Source organism: Lynx canadensis, chromosome A3, assembly GCF_007474595.2.
Source record: "Lynx canadensis isolate LIC74 chromosome A3, mLynCan4.pri.v2, whole genome shotgun sequence".
Classification (NCBI taxonomy): Eukaryota; Metazoa; Chordata; class Mammalia; order Carnivora; family Felidae; genus Lynx; species Lynx canadensis.
The window spans coordinates 53763939-53781047 of NC_044305.1; the positions used below are offsets into that span (position 1 = coordinate 53763939).

The 17109-nt window shown below is 43.5% G+C and overlaps 1 protein-coding gene across 2 annotated transcripts in view; it reads left to right on the forward strand.

Annotated features, from left to right (window-relative positions):
- The window catches only part of UXS1 (UDP-glucuronate decarboxylase 1), a 95973-nt gene that overhangs the window by 34515 nt on the left and 44349 nt on the right, over positions 1 to 17109 (forward strand). For both annotated transcript variants that reach the window (XM_030310296.1, XM_030310297.1), the window contains exons 5-6: positions 2252 to 2312; positions 13259 to 13439. In XM_030310296.1, the coding sequence (XP_030166156.1) occupies positions 2252 to 2312; positions 13259 to 13439 (242 nt within the window). The remainder of the gene's footprint in view (positions 1 to 2251; positions 2313 to 13258; positions 13440 to 17109) is intronic.

Consider the following 17109-nt stretch of genomic DNA (forward strand, 5'->3'; position numbering starts at 1 on the left):
CAAGTGCAGCAGGGGAGGGCTGAATGATGTGCTGAAGGAGTGGCCCAGCTAGCACCACATCAGAACCACCTCACACTGTCACCACAGAGTTACCACGCAGTCACCTCAAGCGGTGACCTCAGAGTTCCCAAGCAGTCACCTCACGCAGTCACAGGTTACCATGTGGTCACCCCCGGAGTCACTGCCTCAGAGTTCCCACACAGTCACCTCATGCTGTCACAGAGTTACCATGGGGTCACCTCACACAGTCACCTCAGAGTTGCCATGCAGTCACCTCACACGACCACCTCAGGGTTGCCGCTCAGTCCCCTCATGCAGTCCCATAACTGTCATCTGTGGCTGCAGGAAGGCAAACAGTGTGAAGTGCGGACTGAGGAGGACCCCGAAGGAGCTTTCCCCCTGCTCTTGCGTCTGGCTTTGTGTGCCTGGCTTCTAAAAGGAAGAAATGAGGGTTGTGAGAATTTTTCTAACACTTTAATCGCTTGATCATACATACGAAATCTGAAACTTGGTTGCTACATGTTGAAGAAAAACAGCAAGAAGCCCAGCCAATGTCTTCTTTTTTTTTTCTTTTTAAGTTTTAGCACACACTGTTTGAAGTAGGTTTATCAGTCTGTACTTCACATGTGACCTTCAGTTTTATTTTTTAAGTATATTTCCTGTAAGAAAACTGTTTGCTGTTTTCTTTCCAGTACAAGTGGGCCACAGTGGGCAGGTAGGCAGAGGGTTGGCCTGGAAGGAGAGAGACATTGCAGATGCACCACGTGGCTGGTTGCAGAATTTGGGACTGAGGCTGAACGGTGGATGTGGGGCGCTCAGAGAAGAGAGGGGACATCGGGCCCATGTGAGGGGTGCACGCAGGCAGTGCTGTCGTTTGCTTGGCCCCCCTCCAGCTGACTGATAGAGGAAGTACTTGGAATGACAAGAAGTGTCACTTTGCCAACAAGACATCTGTCAGGCTCCCTGAAGGCTGCCAGTGTTCTAGCAGGCGGAGCTTGCCCTGTTCCACGGCCGCTGTGAGAACGTTCACTCGGCCCTCACCATGGCGGCCTGTGGTAAAGACAGTCCGTTCCAGGGCAGCCCTCTCGGGGAGGTGCTGTGGTTACCATTGACGGAGCAGAAGGCCCTGATGTGCACAGAGCTCTTGGGGGTCTTGCTCTGGGTCACAGAACTAGTAAGGGAGAAGCCCAAGATTGTCACCAGTTCCCTCAGATGCTCCCACCTGCCTGTGTCTGGTTTTGTAGTCTGCAAGGGGAACTTGACCTTTTGAGAATCTGGAAGCTCTTAATAGGGGAATTCATCTGCATTGTAAGAGAAAGCCCTCCTGCCCCAAGCTCCAATTTAAGCATGTTTCCCACTCTTCCAAGAGATGAGAAACACTTGCTTCAAGGTCTTCTGTCTAATGACCTGTCATATTCTGTTCAGTTCAGCGACCATTAAGGAAATGCATTCTGTATCCCAGCTGGGGATGTGGAGGGCATGAGACAGTGCCCCTGGCACCTCTCCAATTAAAATAATGACTGCAAAGTTGATTTCTCTGAACTTACTTAAAGCACTTTTGTTCCTAACTGAACCACTTCAAGAATGGATGTTTCAAATCTGCATTTATCAACTCTCAGTTGATGTTTTATCTGCTACTTGCGTTGCCCTGCCCCGAAACATCAGTGTGGGTTGGGGACCATGGAACCTTTACCAGGGGCAAGAGGCATTGGAAGGGTAAAGTGACACTTAAGATGGGTTCAGAGCGGACTGTGGGAGACAGAAAGTGCTGATGCCCAGTCATCTTGTCCGGGGGCACTGGTGTAGAAACAGATGATACAATTGTGAAATCGGCCAGAATAAGGGAACAGGCTTCGTTTTTTCATTTCTTACCCTTGCAAGGCACAATCCCCTGCTTTGGATCTGTGACTTCACGAGGCTGCTTTCTTCCTTCCGGACCCCCAGACAGCATTGTGAGGACGCTGCCACCTCCCGTGTTTTGTGTTTAGCTCTGGCTCCTCACAGCCTGTGCAGTGACAAATGTTCCCTTCTCAAGCACGGACTCGCGATCCTCAGCTTGATTCTGCCCAAGGAGCGGGTTGCATATTTCTTGAATTCGAACGAGCCGGGAGTTGCTTGGTTCCTGTAGCCTCTTTGGAATGGCTAGAAGGGCTGACAGTGATAACTCCACAATCTAGCCTTTGTTTTGTTGGGACTAGAGAAAATCTTCACAGGAGATGTTTGACTTTTCTAATCTCTTCACGTTCTACAGCTTCACCCAGAAATACCCGCCAGTAAAATTTTTATCCGAAAAGGACCGTAAAAGAATTTTGGTAAGTTTGCACATCTGATTAATATTTGTAATATCCAGACACTTGCTTTTCTTGTTGTTGTTATTAATGTTTATTCATTTATTTTGAGAGAGAGAGGGAGACAGAGAAGGGGGGAAGGGCAGGGAGAGAGGGAGAGAGAGAATCCCAAGCAGGCTCCATGCTGTCGGCGCAGAGTCTGACACGGGGCTCAATCCCATGAACCGTGAGATCATGACCTGAGCTGAGATCAAGAGTTGGACGCTTAACCGACTGAGCCACCCAGGCGCCCCAAAACTTGCTTTTTTAAAAAGAGGTATAATTCACATACCGTAGGTCATCCATACCGAGTATGATGTATAGTGTGTTCACAAAGTCACAACAGCATCATATTGTATTTCTAGAATGTTTTCATCACTTCAGAAAGAAGCCCCACCCCCATTGCCGGCCATCCTCCTCCCAGCTCCTGGCAAGCACTGAAACTACTTTCTGTCTCTATAGATTTGCTTGTTTTGGACGTTTCCTGTGAATGAAATGATAGACTATGTGGTCTTTACTATCTGACTTCTTAGAGTAATGTTTCTAAGGTTCAGCCACGCTGCAGCACAAATCAGTACTTCATTTCTTTCTGTGGCTGGATAACATTCCATATTATGGGTGTACCACATTTTGTTTATCCATTTATCAATTGATGGACAGTTGGGGTTGTTTCTACTTCAGGCCATTGTGAATAAAGCTGCTGTGAACCAAAGGTGTATTTAAGTTTTTGTGAAGACCTAGCTTTTCCTTTTTCTTGGGTATATACCTAACGCCATTGGCTGACGAGACTAATCGTCTCCCATTGAATTGTCTTGGTACCCTTGTCAAAAACCAACTGACCATAGTGAAAATATTTATTTCCGGACTCTTAGTTCCGTTCCATTGATCCTGTCTGTCCTTAGGCCAGTATTACTGTCTTGGTTACTGTATGTTTATACTAAGTTTTGAAATTGGGAAGTGTGAATCCCCCCACTTTGTCTTCTTTTTTAAGGTAGTTTTGCCCACTCTGGATCCCTTACAGGCCTGGTGAATTTTAGAATTAACTCATCAGTTTCTTCAAAGAAACCACCTGAGATTTTGATACAGACCGCATCGAATCTATAGATGAATTTGGGCATTATTGCTATCTTAACAATATTGTCTTCTGGATCCTTGAGAACGGTGGGGAGGGGAGGCTTTCTATTTATTCACATCTTCATTAATTTCTTTTAACATACTTTTTGTTTATAGTTTTCACAGTATAAGTTTCACACTTATGTTAAATTTATTCTGAATGAAGTGTTTTATACTTTCTGATGTTGGCATAAATGGAATTGTTTTTTCCATTTTTCTATTTTGTATTTATTGCAAGTAAATAGAACTACAGTAGATTTTTGAATTTTCTCATATCCTGCAAATTGCTGAAATCATTGGATTCTAATAGTTTCAGGTTCCTGAGGACTTTTCAATATATTGTATAAGATCCTACCGTCTGCAGTTATAGGTGGTTTAACTTCTGCCTTATCAGTATGAATACTTTTTGTTTCACTTCCTTGCCTAATTGTCTTGGCCAGAATCCTTAATTCAGTGTTGAATAGAAGTGGGAAGAGCAGACATCCTTGTCTTATTCCTCATCTTAGGGGAGAGCTTTGTCTTTCACCATTAAATATGGTGTTAGCTGAGGGCTTGTCATAGATGTCTTTTATCAAGTTGACCAGATTCCCTTCTGCCCCTAGTTTGTTCATTTTGCAATTGATCTTGCATATCTGGGATAAATCTCAATTGGTTAATGTATGATCCTTTTTTTTTTAATGTTTAACATTTATTTATTATTTTTGAGAGACTGAGAGAGACAGAGCATGAGTTGGGGAGGGGCAGAGAGAGAGGGAAACACAGAATCCGAAGCAGGCTCCAGGCTCCGAGCTGTCAGCACAAGAGCCCGATGCGAGGCTTGAGCTCACGAATGGTGAGATCATGACCTGAGCTGAAGTCTGTCACTTAACTGACTAAGCAACCCAGGTGCCCCTGTATGATCCTTTTTATATATTGGTAGATTTCATTTGCTAGCATTTTGTTGAGGATTTTTATGCCTGTATTTGTAACACATTTCGGTCTGTAATTTTCCTTTTTTTATGATGTCTTTAGCTGGTTTTGGTACTAGGGTAATACTGACCTCATAGGATAGGTAGAGAAATGTTCCCTCCTCTTCTGTTTTTTGAGATGCTTTTGTGAATATTTGGTATTAATTCTCATTGAAGTGTTTGGTGAAATTCACCACAGAAGTTATCTGGGCTTTTTTGTTGTTAATTTTTTTTTTTTTTTTAACATTTTTAATTCAATCTCTTTCTATAGACCTGTTCAGATTTTCCATTTTTTCCTGAGTTGTCGTTGTTTGTATCTCTTTAGAAATTTCATCACTTTAGCTGCCTACCCTAAGTGCTGTTTCTTTGTTTCACCGATTTCAAAATACTTTCTAATTTTCCTTGTAACTTATTCTTTGATCCATTAGTTATCTAGGAGTGTGCTGTTTAAATTCTGTGTACTTGTGCATTTCTCAGATTTCTTTGTTTTTGAGATCTAATTTCACTCCATTAGAGTCAGAGAACTTACTTTGTATGATTCAAATCCTTTCCTTTTAAATTTATTGAGGCTTGTGTTATGGCCTAGAATATGGTCTGTCCTGGAGCATATTTCTTGTACTCTTTTTTCTTTTCAAGATTTTATTTTTAAGTAATCTCTACACCCAACGTGGGGGCTCAAACTCACAATCCAGAGATCAAGAGTTACATGCTTTGCCCACTGAGCCAGCCCAGCGTCCCTCATATACTCTTAAAAGGACTGTTGTTGTTGAGTGTTCTACGGATAAAGATGTATGTTAGGTCTAGGTCTAGCAGGTTTTCAGTGTTTTTCAAGTCTTTTTATTTCCTTGCTAATCTTCTGCGTAGCTCTGTTTATTATTGGGAGTGAGGTGTTGATGCCTCCAATTATTGTTGTTAAAATCTCTATTTCTTCCTTTAATTCTTTCAACTTTTGCTTTGTATATTCTGAGTCTTTGTTGTTAGGTACATAAGTGTTTATAATTATTACATTCACTTGATGGATTTTATCATTATAGAATGCCCCTCTGTATCTCTTAACATTTTTTTGTTTTAAAATTTATTTTGTCTGATACCATCAAAGCTACTCCAACTTTCTTATTATTTTTCTATGCTGTGTTTTGTATCTTTTTACATTCAGCACATTGTATCTTTGGGTCTTCAGTGTATTCCCTTAAGACTTCATATAGTTGGATCCTGTTTTGTTTTGTTTTTCTCCCATTTGACAATCTCTGCCTTTTGGGGTTTGCTGAATCCATTCACACTTAATGTTATTACTGACATGGTTGGAGTTACAACACATTTTCCTTTGTGTTTCTTGTATGCCTCATATCTTTGTTTCTCTCATTTTCCATTCTTTTCTTTTGCATTAAGTAAATGTTTTCTTATGTGTAATTTGAATTTCTTTAATTATTTTTTATGTATTTTAAAAATTCATTCTGTTACTACTTACTCTAGTGCTTACCATGTACATCTTAACTTATGATACTCTACTTCAGATTTACCCTGAGATGTAGACTTCAGATCCAGTGAGATGTCGACCTGCCACTCCTACATAGTTTACTACCTTTACCCCTTCTTGTGATGTTATTTCTATCCATTTTATGTATTACTTCAGCTCATGTTACAAACCCCATAATACATTGTTATAATTTTTTTATATTTATATAATTTTATATCTTTTAAATAAGCTGAGTGAATGAAGGAGAGTAAAGAGACATTTGCAGAATTTGTTACATTAACCTTGTAATTACCTTGTCTGGTTTCCTTCATTTGTTCCTGTGGGTTTGAGTAAACTTTTGGTGTCATTGCCTTACTGCAATACAACTTGGCTCCCACCTACCCTCTTCATTCTGTTGTCAGATAGATTTCTATATTTTACAGGGCAAGTAATACAGTAATTCACGTTATTATTTTTTACAATTGTTTTGCTGTGGTGGTGGTAAAATATACATAACACGTTTTTTCATTTTCACCATTTTTTTTTTTTGAGAGAGAAAGCATGCTTGCAAGTGGGGGGGAGGGGCACAGAGAGGGAGAGAGAGAGTCTTAAGCAGGCTCCACAACTGGAACAGAGCCTGTTGCGGAGCTTGATCCCATGGGCCTGCGATCATGACCCAAGCTGAAATCAAAGAGTCAGTTGCTTAACCTACTGAGCCACCCAAGGTGCCCCACATTTTAGCCATTTTAAGTATATAGTTCTGTGGCTTTAAGTACATTCACATTGTTGTGCTGTACAATTTAGTCTTTAAATCAATTAAGAGTGGAAAGGAAAAAGTGCAATTACATTGTCTTTTATAATTACTAATTATTTGTTCCTTCCCCCTTTTGTTTCCTCTGTGGGAAATGCTCTCTGGGATCATTTGCTTTCAGCCTGAAGAACATCCTTTAGTATTTCTTGAATGGCAGGGCTGCTAGCAATGAATACTCTCATTTTTTGTTTATTTATTTATTTTTATTTTTAGAAGTTTTGGTAGTACATAAAATTCTTGGCGGGCAGTTTTCTCTCTGCACATTGAATATGTTGGTGACCCTACTGCTTCCTCTATTATTTGTGATGGAGAGTCAGCTGTTAATCATGTTGGGGGTTTCCTTGTACTTGAGTCCTTTCCTTTGTCTCCTGTTTACTTTCCAAAGGCTGCTGTCACAGTTACAAGCTCAGTAGCTTAAAACAAGCAAAATTGAATCTCTCCCAGTAGTGGAAGCTAGAATTCTAATGTGAGGGTATTGGCAGGGCCGTGCTATCTCAGAAGTTTCTAGGAGGAAATCTGTTTTATGCCTTTCTCTTAGCTTCTGATGTTGCTACCGTCCTTGATTCCTTGATTTGTAGATACATCTCCCCAGTCTTGCCTCCATCATCACATGGTGCTCTCCCTGTGTGTCTCATACTGGATTCAAGGTTTACTCTACTCCAGTATGACTTTATCTCAAACTGATGACACCTGCGATCACCCAACTTCCAAATAAGGTCCTGTGCTGAGATTCCAAGAAGGATATAACTTTTGTAGGACAGTATTTTAACCCAGTACAACTGCTTCCAAAACTTTATCTTTGTCTCTCATTTTCAGCATTTTTAGTGTGATATGGGTTCATGCTTCATATTTGCATTTATCCTACTTGGAGTTTGTTCAGCTTCTTAAATGTATAGATTCATGTGTTTCATGGGAGAACTTTTCAGCCATTGTTTCTTCAAATAATTTTTCGGTTCTTCTCTTTCTTCCTTTCTGGTGCTCCCCTTACGTGCCTGTTGGTGAGTTTATTGGCGTCTCAGACTGGGATGAGGCTATTCACTTTCCTTTCGTTTTTCTCTCTGCTCTTCAGGTTGCATAAACTCTCTTGATGTATCTTCAGGTTTGCTGATTCTTTCTTCTGCCAGATCCAGTCAGTTGTTGAATCTCTCTAGTGAATTTTCCTATATTTGTCAACCCCCAAATTTCCATTTGTTTCTATTTTATAATTTTTCCCTTTTTAGTCTTTATTTACTTCTTAAAGCATGGTTTCCTCCCATTCTGTGAACTTATTGATAATGGCTGATTTGAAGACTCTGGTAAACGTGGTAGCTGGGCCCGCGCACGGATGGGCCTGGTGGTGTTCCCTGTGTCCGGGTCACACATTCCTGTTTCTTTGCCAGTCTCAACATTTTCTATAGAAACCTGGGTATTTTAGGTAGTATATTGTAGCAACTCTGGATACTGTTCTCCCCTTTCCCTGAGCCTTGTTTCATTTTTGCCTGTTTGTTTATCTGTTGAGTATCTTGGCTGGTCTCTTTCAGTGACGTGCGTTCCCTGGAGGGTGAAGCTCTGACGGTCACTGCTCAGAGGCTGCAGGCTTGGGGATGGACACAGTCACCCTGGGATGGCAGTGGTTCTAGCAGGGCTCTTGGTGACCATCTTTTAGCTTGATTTCTCTGTTAAGCTGTCTGCTTTGTGTGGTATCCACACCAACTTTTAGGGTCCAGTAATCTCTAGTTGAGCAAACTATGCTTTAATCAGTGCTTTCTGTTATAAATCTTGCCTCAGTCAGATCCAGTTAAATTCTGGCCCCTTTGCAGAGGTAGATTTTTAGGCCAATTGTTAAGCCCAGGAGGGCTCTTAGGTGTGTCTTTCTCTGGTTCTCTGTACTAAACTGGCCAGCCTGTGCTCAAGCTTGTTGTTCTCAGAGAGCTACCAGGCTCCTTCTGTTGCTTACCACTTCAAATCTCCATTCATTATGCTTGAGATCACCTTTATGCTTGAACTTTCCCACGTTGTCTTTCAAACTTAGTTTATACCTCTGTGGGAGCTTTGGAGCTCTGTGTTTTTAGTGACTGCCTCTGTCCCCAGGGGAAAATCTCTGAGTCACTGCTGTGGAACTGGAGGAGGGAGTGACATTCTTGCTTACAAGCAGGGGGCAGGCAGGAGCAGTACCCCCTGGTCTTCTCGCCTGGCCTCTCTGGACATGGAATCCACTCCTTGACTGAGCTTGGGCAAGGGTGACCATGGTCCCATTATTCATGCGTTCACCGCCTGCCCTGCCTGGGGTAGGTAGAGCTTCTGCCCTGTGAGTGGGAGCTGGAGGAGGAAGGTCTTAACCACTTGGCTCACACCTTAGGAATTTAGCCTGTGCAGCTCACAGCTGGAGGGAATCAGAAAGGCCTGAGCCCTGCCCTTCCAGGTGAGATACCATGATCTTTTGACTGCCAGCTCCCTTGTTTTGGCCACACCTAACACTCACCCACTCTGAACTCTGGGCTTGTAGGGTGGAAGGAGGGAGTGGTCCATGGCTCAAGTGTCACAGATTCTCACTGTTCTTACTGAATTTTTGTAGATTTTCTTGAATAAGCGTTTCTTCATCTGCTGTATGTATACCCTTAGGACAATTTCCAAAGACTTTAACTGGTTAGGTTTTTGAATTGATCCTCCACAGTTAGGGTTTTGCTGAGGGACAGGTCTGTGGAGCACCTCACAGTGCCATTCTGTAGGAAATGCTTTATCTGTGACCTTGATATATAAGTGGTTGGTGCACAAGCTTTTCTGTTCTTTTACCCGTTGTTTAGGCTGTAGGACTACTTGTCCCACACAGCCAAGTAATACTCCTAAATCATTGTTAAACTACTTATACCACATAATCGCCTTTCTCTTCTGGAAGTTATAGAAGACCTCGTGCCTTTTTAGATGGTTTACATAAATCTCACCCTGAGCAGACTCTAAAGTCTATTATACTTGTACACCCATCTTTTTGGGTTATTTCTATCGTATCAAAAACGTGTAGGCATTTAAGCATGACTTGAGAAATACATCCATGTCTTCAGCAGCAGAGAAAAGTTAATTTTTCTGATCTCTCTGCTACCACATGTCAGAGTGATCAGAATGTTTATTACCATACAGTAGTATATGAACCCTGCACAGCCTTGCAAGGGTTATTATTATTTCCACGTGAGATGATCTCCCTGCTGATGCCGAGAGCCACTTTACATGTAGCCACAATAAATGGACTGAGCTGGCTCATAGGTTAAGCCACATTTCAGAGTCATCTGGTGCCATGTTGTTGCTAAAACCCAAAGCCTTTTCAGTGATGGTTGAAGCCTTAGCACAGAGAAGAGGTTTGTTCAGAAAGGCTTTCTTCTTGCTGACTTACTGAGCAGCATGAGTTTGAATGCCACCCTTGAACAGGACCACTTTTCACTGCCTGTGAGCTCCCACCAGAGCAGAAGTACAAGCAGTGGAGATGAGCTGCTAACTGCAGAGCCCTGCAAAGCTGCGTGGAGCACAGTCAATTTCAGCATAAGAGGTCTCCTGTCCTTTCTTCCTACTGTCTTCTTCGATGTTACCTCCTAGTTATTGGGAGGGTAGGCCCGGGTTTGGTAGTTAGTTTTCCTGAGGAAGCTTGTAAGTGATGGGCCTCTGCCAGTCTTGTTTCTGTTTGAAATGCTTGCCTAATGGACTGAAATTGATTAGGGAGAGCCAGCTATGTTACATAAATCTTTAAGTATTTTCTATAGAAAGGAATTCTTCAAGAAAAAACAGTTCAAATGCATTTTTAAGGAGGACTAAGGTGCTTCCAGCAATTTTATGTCACCACTAAAACTAGTAAAATGTTGGAGGCAATTGTGTATAATTTAGTACACCGCATTTCTGCTTAGCTGAGTCGTCGCTAGGTCATTTTAGGTGCGGAGGTAAAGTTAGCATGCTACAGAACGTCTTAGTTTAAGAAACATTTGTGTATGGATATAGAGTTACATTAAAAGAGGTTAAATTTCTTTTTAAAAAGATGTATTTTTTCTGATTTATAAGCTTAAGTGGGAAGCTTGGGAAAATGCAATGAAATGAAGGCAAAATAAAATGGATTTTCATCCCCTGAGTTAAGCACATATAGTGAGCGAGATTTGGAATTTAGTTATCTTTCCCCAAAATTCTCTTTTCAAATCATTGTTCAGGTATACAGGTGAAATACAGGGGTGCTGAAGATAAAACATGAACCAGACAAATCTACAGGTAGTGGAGAGAATATGAAATTAGGAAGGCTGGGCTTATTCTGTCATTACTGATGACCTGGGGACCTTGGTCAGAAATTCAGTTCCTCTGGGTGTTTGTTTCTTACCTCAGAAGCAGAAAGGATTTAGGAAGTGGTGCTCTCCATTAAGAATGAATGCAGCTGTGGGGCGGCTGGGTGGCTCAGTCAGTGAAATGTCCAACTTCGGCTCAGGTCAGGATCTTGCAGTCCATGGGTTTGAGTCCCACATTGGGCTCTGTGCTGACAGCTCAGAGCCTGGAGCCTGTTTCGGATTCTGTGTCTCCCTCTCTCTCTGCCCCTCCCCTGCTTGTGCTCTCTCTGTCTCTCTCTCTCAAAAGTAAATAAACATAATTTTTTTTTTTAAATGAATGCAGCTGATTGAAAGCTATTCAGCATCAGGATTTTTCAACCATCCACATTCTCAACCATCATACAGCTGACCCTTGAGCAACTCAGGGCCGAGAGGCACCGACCATCCACCCCCGACACCCCCACAGGCTGTCAAAAATCCACATGTGACTTTTGACTCCTTTTGCTTGCTGTTGACTGGACGCCTTTCCATAACGTAAACAGTCGGTTAACACTTATCCTGCCTGTTATGTGTATTATGTATTTTGTTCTTAAACTAGGGAAAACAGAATGTTATTAAGAACATCATAAGGAAGAGAAAATACACTCATAGTACTATACTGTATTTATAAAACAAATCTGTATACAAGTGGACCCGTGCACTTCACACCCTAGTTGTTCAAGGGTCAGCTGTGTCTGTGATTTTCATCAGAGCAAGTGTAAATGTCTGGTTGGTGCTGGTGGCTGGCTTTTCTCCCCTGCACCGTCTCCCAAATCTACCTTCTTCACCCCAGGCAGCTTTGCCCTCACCCGTGGTCAACATTGGAATTACGTGTCAGATCACAGAGGGCTTTGTTGCAAACTAAATGGTTTAAAACCATAGGCCTAGGGGCTTTTGTGCTTTTTTCAGTGAGAGAATTGGTGGGTTTTTTCCTTTTGTTAATCCTTTCAGTTGGGAACAGAGAAGGCAGGGCGGAGAACAGAACAGGGCAGAGAAGATAGTTTGACTTCAGGAGTCTGCTTTCTGAGTTTGTTCTTTCTACTCTTTCCTCAAAATACAGTACATGCTCTATCCGGCTCCTCCACTTACACCATTGAATTTGAATAAACTATCTATGACCTCAAGCTGTGTTTTTCAATCGCGATTGCCTCTTCCGGTTTTGGCAGGATGGCATTGCTGGTCCCCTGCCCCCCACAGCTGCATCGCGTCCCTGTAGGCCCGTTGGTGGACCCCACGCAGTGTTTGTGCTCCCGCTCAGACATTGACCGAACAGTGGACCTCAATCACTTAGGGTTTAGGTCTGAAGACAGTAGCTATTGCTTATTCATTTGTTCTCACAAGCAGTTGGGAAGATAATAGTTTTTTTTTAATGAGTTTTTTGTGTCCAGTTTAAAAGCCACAGAGGTGCCTGGGTGGCTCAGTCAGTTAAGCATCTGATAACTCTTGATTTTAGCTCAGGTCATGATCTCATGGTTCGTGAGATCAAGCCCCGTGTTGGTCTCTGTGCTGACAGTGCAGACCCTGCTTGGGATTCTCTCTCTCCCTCCCTCTCTCTGTGCCCGTCTCCTCACTCTCTCTCTCAAAATAAATAAACATTTTTATTATTTATTTATTTATTTTTTTTTAATTTTTTTTAACGTTTATTCATTTTTGAGACAGAGAGAGACAGAGCATGAATGGGGGAAGGTCTGAGAGAGAGGGAGACACAGAATCTGAAACAGGCTCCAGGCTCTGAGCTGTCAGCACAGAGCCCGACGCGGGGCTCGAACCCACGGACCGCGTGATCATGACCTGAGCCGAAGTCGGACGCCCAACCGACTGAGCCACCTAGGCGCCCCAAATAAACATTTTAAAAAAAAAAAAAACATATATTATTTGGTAGCTCACCAAATCTCTGCATGTTCCAATCACTTTTTAAAACATTCTGAAACTCTGCAGGAGTGTTAGAATTACACAAGTGATGTTCAGTGTCCCACCCGGCAGAAAATAAGAACCTTTTAATGTGAAATTCTCTGTCAGAGGGGACATTTGGAAACTTGTAGCTGCTTTTCTGTACTGATATTTAGTGGGTGGTAGCTTAAGTTTTTAGACTGCTTAGAAATCGACAGTAGTATGACGACTTGTTCTGGAGGAAGAGAGAGGATGCTGCCCTGAAACCATTAGTGTCCTCCTTCCTTGCTCTCTTCCCAAGTTTTAAGTTGTGGCTGCACCAAAGGCATATCCCCTTGAAGCTGGTTGTCACCGTGTCCTCTTGTGCTTTCTCTGGGGACCTTGGGCACCCCGTCCTGGTGCAGATAACCGGAGGAGCGGGGTTCGTGGGCTCCCACCTCACGGACAAGCTCATGATGGATGGCCACGAGGTGACTGTGGTGGACAACTTCTTCACTGGCAGGAAGAGGAATGTGGAGCACTGGATCGGCCACGAGAACTTCGAGCTGATTAACCACGACGTGGTGGAGCCACTCTACATCGAAGGTGAGCAAAAGCGCACGTCGACAGTGCGGTGAGCGTGGTGAGGCTGCTCCCCAGAGCAGCCAACCGGCCTGGCCACAGTGAGTTTGGGCTCTGCCTTCTTTTTGAAGTAGTCTCACCAGGTACAAGGCACTATCCTAGTTTCCGCGATAAGAGAACAGTGATGGCAGCGTGGATATTTGACTTCGCCGTTCCGAGCACCCCTGGCTTTGGGCATAGTGGTCCTTTCAAGGAGGGCTTGTGTAGTGCACAGTCGTCCCCACTGCACGGTAGATCCGGTGGCTGCCCCACTCGTGTGACAGTACTTGTAGCTTCATGCGGGGTGCCGGCTGGTGTGGAATGTGGCACTAGTAGTGAAATTCCACATCTGACTTTGCCACTCCACAAACTTTGCGGGTTTGGGCACCTGCAGTGGGCCGGATGGATCCCCCCAAACATATGGCTAACCCCTGGAACCTGTGAGTGTGGTCTTATGTCGGGGAAAGATCTTTGTGACATAATCAAGTTAAGGATCTCAAGATGAGCTCAGCCTGGATTACCCGGGTGGGCCATATGGAATATACGTGTGGAAGTGCCATTGGAAAATGGCAAGTGCCTTTATAGGAGACAGAATGGACAAGACGCAGACTCATGGGGAGAAGAGCAGGTCCACGAAGACCAAGGCAGAGATTGAAGCCATGCAGCCCCAGGCTGAGGACCACCTCAAAGGCAAGGAGGGATTCTCTCCTAGAACCTTTGGGGAAGTGTGGCCTTGCCAACACCTTGTTTTCTAGATCTGTGGGAAAGAAATTTCTGGTGTTTCGGTTCACCTGGTGCATGGTACTTCAGTTACAACATCGGCCACAGGAGGCTGATATGGGGGGCCTCCGGTAGACATTTTTTCGAGATTGTCTGAGGTGTACTGAAGAGAACCTCCAGCAGGTGCTTGGCTAGCAGGCCTCCTAGGATCAGCAGACCTGCTGTTAATTCTCATTAAATCCGACCGGAGCCCTGAGAGGTAATGGTGTCATCCCGGTTTGATTATTTATGGAAAACCAGAACGGGTCGTGGCCTGCCCAAAGCCATAGGGCTATAGTGGTAGAGCCAGAATTCAGCCTTGGGCTTCAGGCTCCAAAGCTCATTCGTCACCACCCGCCCCTCCTCCTCCTCCTGCGGGTAGTGTAGCGTTCTACTTTTCAGTATTACCATGTCGGGGACATTTTCCCGTGTCTGCATAATGCAAAGTATCTTGGAGAGCAGTGTAATTGCGGTGCAGTATCATTGTATGGGGACACCGTGCTTTATTCACTCCTGCCCTTAAAGTTCTCCAGGATTTCATTATAACTGTCTTTGTCTGAACTTATTTCCTTAATCAAGTGTTCAAATATGAATTACGCCAGATGCTGATCCGTTTCCTTCATTGTTTGTTGGGGTCTGTGTCACTAACGCATGAGTGACGTTCAGCATTAGCTTCCAAAACTGCTAACAAGATGGTTTGCTAATTTGGTAGAAAACCCACGACTTCCTGGTGACAGAAGAAAAAAAAGTTAGATTTTCTAACATGTTAATTCAGAAAAGAAATCTAAACAGTTTATTTTGCTTTTTTAAAAATGTTTGTTTTTTATGAGAGTTCATAATAGGGATGTTAATCATCTGGTATATACTTAACACCTGCCCTTCTCCCAAATCTGGCTTTTGCCTTTAATTTTTGTAATTTCTAGGCTCATCTGTTTATTTTCCTCTTTGCTATTCTATTTATTTTATGCTTATAAGAGTCCCAAGAATAGAGAAATATTTAGCCATGGCGTTTTTGGTTGTGTGATATTTTTGTTTCTTTTTAAACATTAATTATTAATCTATCTGGGATTATTTGGGGTTAGGCTATAATTTGTTAGCTAACCAGATGATTTAGGTAACATAAATTGGCTGACTTTCCCCCTGGACTTGATCATGGGTGTGCTCTGAGGGTTAACTGAGGTCATGCATGTGATAGGCAGAATTGCCAAGTGCAGGAGTCAACACGCTGCAGTGAAAGGCCCTGCTCTTGGCATTGAGGCCATGAATCAGCTGGCTGTAAGATAGTGAGATTACCTGGGATTATGTGGGTGGACCCACATAATCACAGGAGTTCTTAAAAACAGCAGCAGCAGCAGCAGGCGGAGAAGCCAGCTGGGGAGATCTGGTAGAAGGATGCCTCAGAGAGACAGGCAGTAGAGAAATCCGGAAGATTCGAGGTATGAGGAGGACTTAACCCACTGCTTCTGGCTTCAAAGCGGCCGTGTGAGCCAGGGCCCGCGGGCAGTCTCTGGGAGCTCCCAGTCGACAGCCATCAGGGAGATGGGGCCCTCAGTGCTGCAGCCTCGTGGAACTGAGTTTTGCCAACACCTTGAATCACCCTCCGATGGCAGGAATGCAGCCCTCCCTGCTGATACCCTGATTTCAGCCTGTGAGGGCAGAGCAGAGAACCAGCTGAGCCACACAGTGCCTGGCTTCTGACCTGCAGACCCAGTAGATGATAAATGGATATTTTTGTAGCCTCTAAGACTGTTAGGGCATCAGTAGAAAACCACAGGGCTTGGCACAAGGTCTGGTCCACAGTAAGTGCTCCCCAAATAGTAGCTGCTATTATTATTATTATTATTATTATTACTTTTCCCTTTTTGCACATGCGAGTAAACATTTATGAAATGTAACTACTGATTACATAATTTGAGTACTACGGAGAAACCAAACTTAGTAAAAATGGTATGTTGGTAAGTAAATTACTTGCTTTGCCTCTGGGCTTTGACACCAAAACTATTCGAGGCCACTTCTGCTTCTGGAAGTAGACTCTGTGTGGAGAACACACACGTGAACTCACGACGTGGGCTCACGAGAAGGGTTGACATTTTCTGTCCTTTGCTGGCAGTGGGAGTGGCACCAGTGTGGCAGAACAGAAGACGTTTCTCCACCTCCGTAGTCCAAGCCCGTGTTTCACTTTCTCCAGCTTTAGCGTGAGTCTTCCATGCCCGTGACAGTCTGCCCACCCCTGCCCCGATCACCCCATCTCACTGCTTCTACCCCCACAGTGCCCACCTGAATACAAGCCCCTTATGGGAAGATGGGCATTGTTCAATGCTACGTGTGGGTACAGTGTGTGTTTCAGGGGAATAATCCTTCCCCGCCTTAAATCAGATTACAGCATGAATTTAACCGGATGAACTTAGTTTGATTTGCCTCCTTTCCTCGGTGTTGCATTCACACAAAGGAAGGCATAAGTTAGGGGACCCTTGAGTGCCCCATCATTGCCTCGTGCTTCTAGTACCTGCTATAGTTCACTTAGACTTCTCTTTAGATTTTCCTCAGATTGAATTTCACAGCCTGTACTCACCTGAAGTGGTGTTACCATTGGTGTAGTATGTATGCAGATGTTGTTTTTTTTTTTAATTTATTTATTTATTTTGAGAGAGACAGAGATAGCACTAGTGAGAGAGGGGCAGAAAGTGAGGGAGAGAATCCCAAGCTGGCAACGCAGAGCCTGATTGGGGGCTTGAACTCAGGAAACCAAGAAAGATCATGAAATCATGACCTGAGCCAAAACCAAGAGTCGGATGCTTAACTGACTGAAGCCACCCAGGTGCCCAATGTACGCTGTTCTTTTAGCAGTGATGAACGAGTTAATATGTCCTGTTGATGTCAAATTATTCTCCTCCTT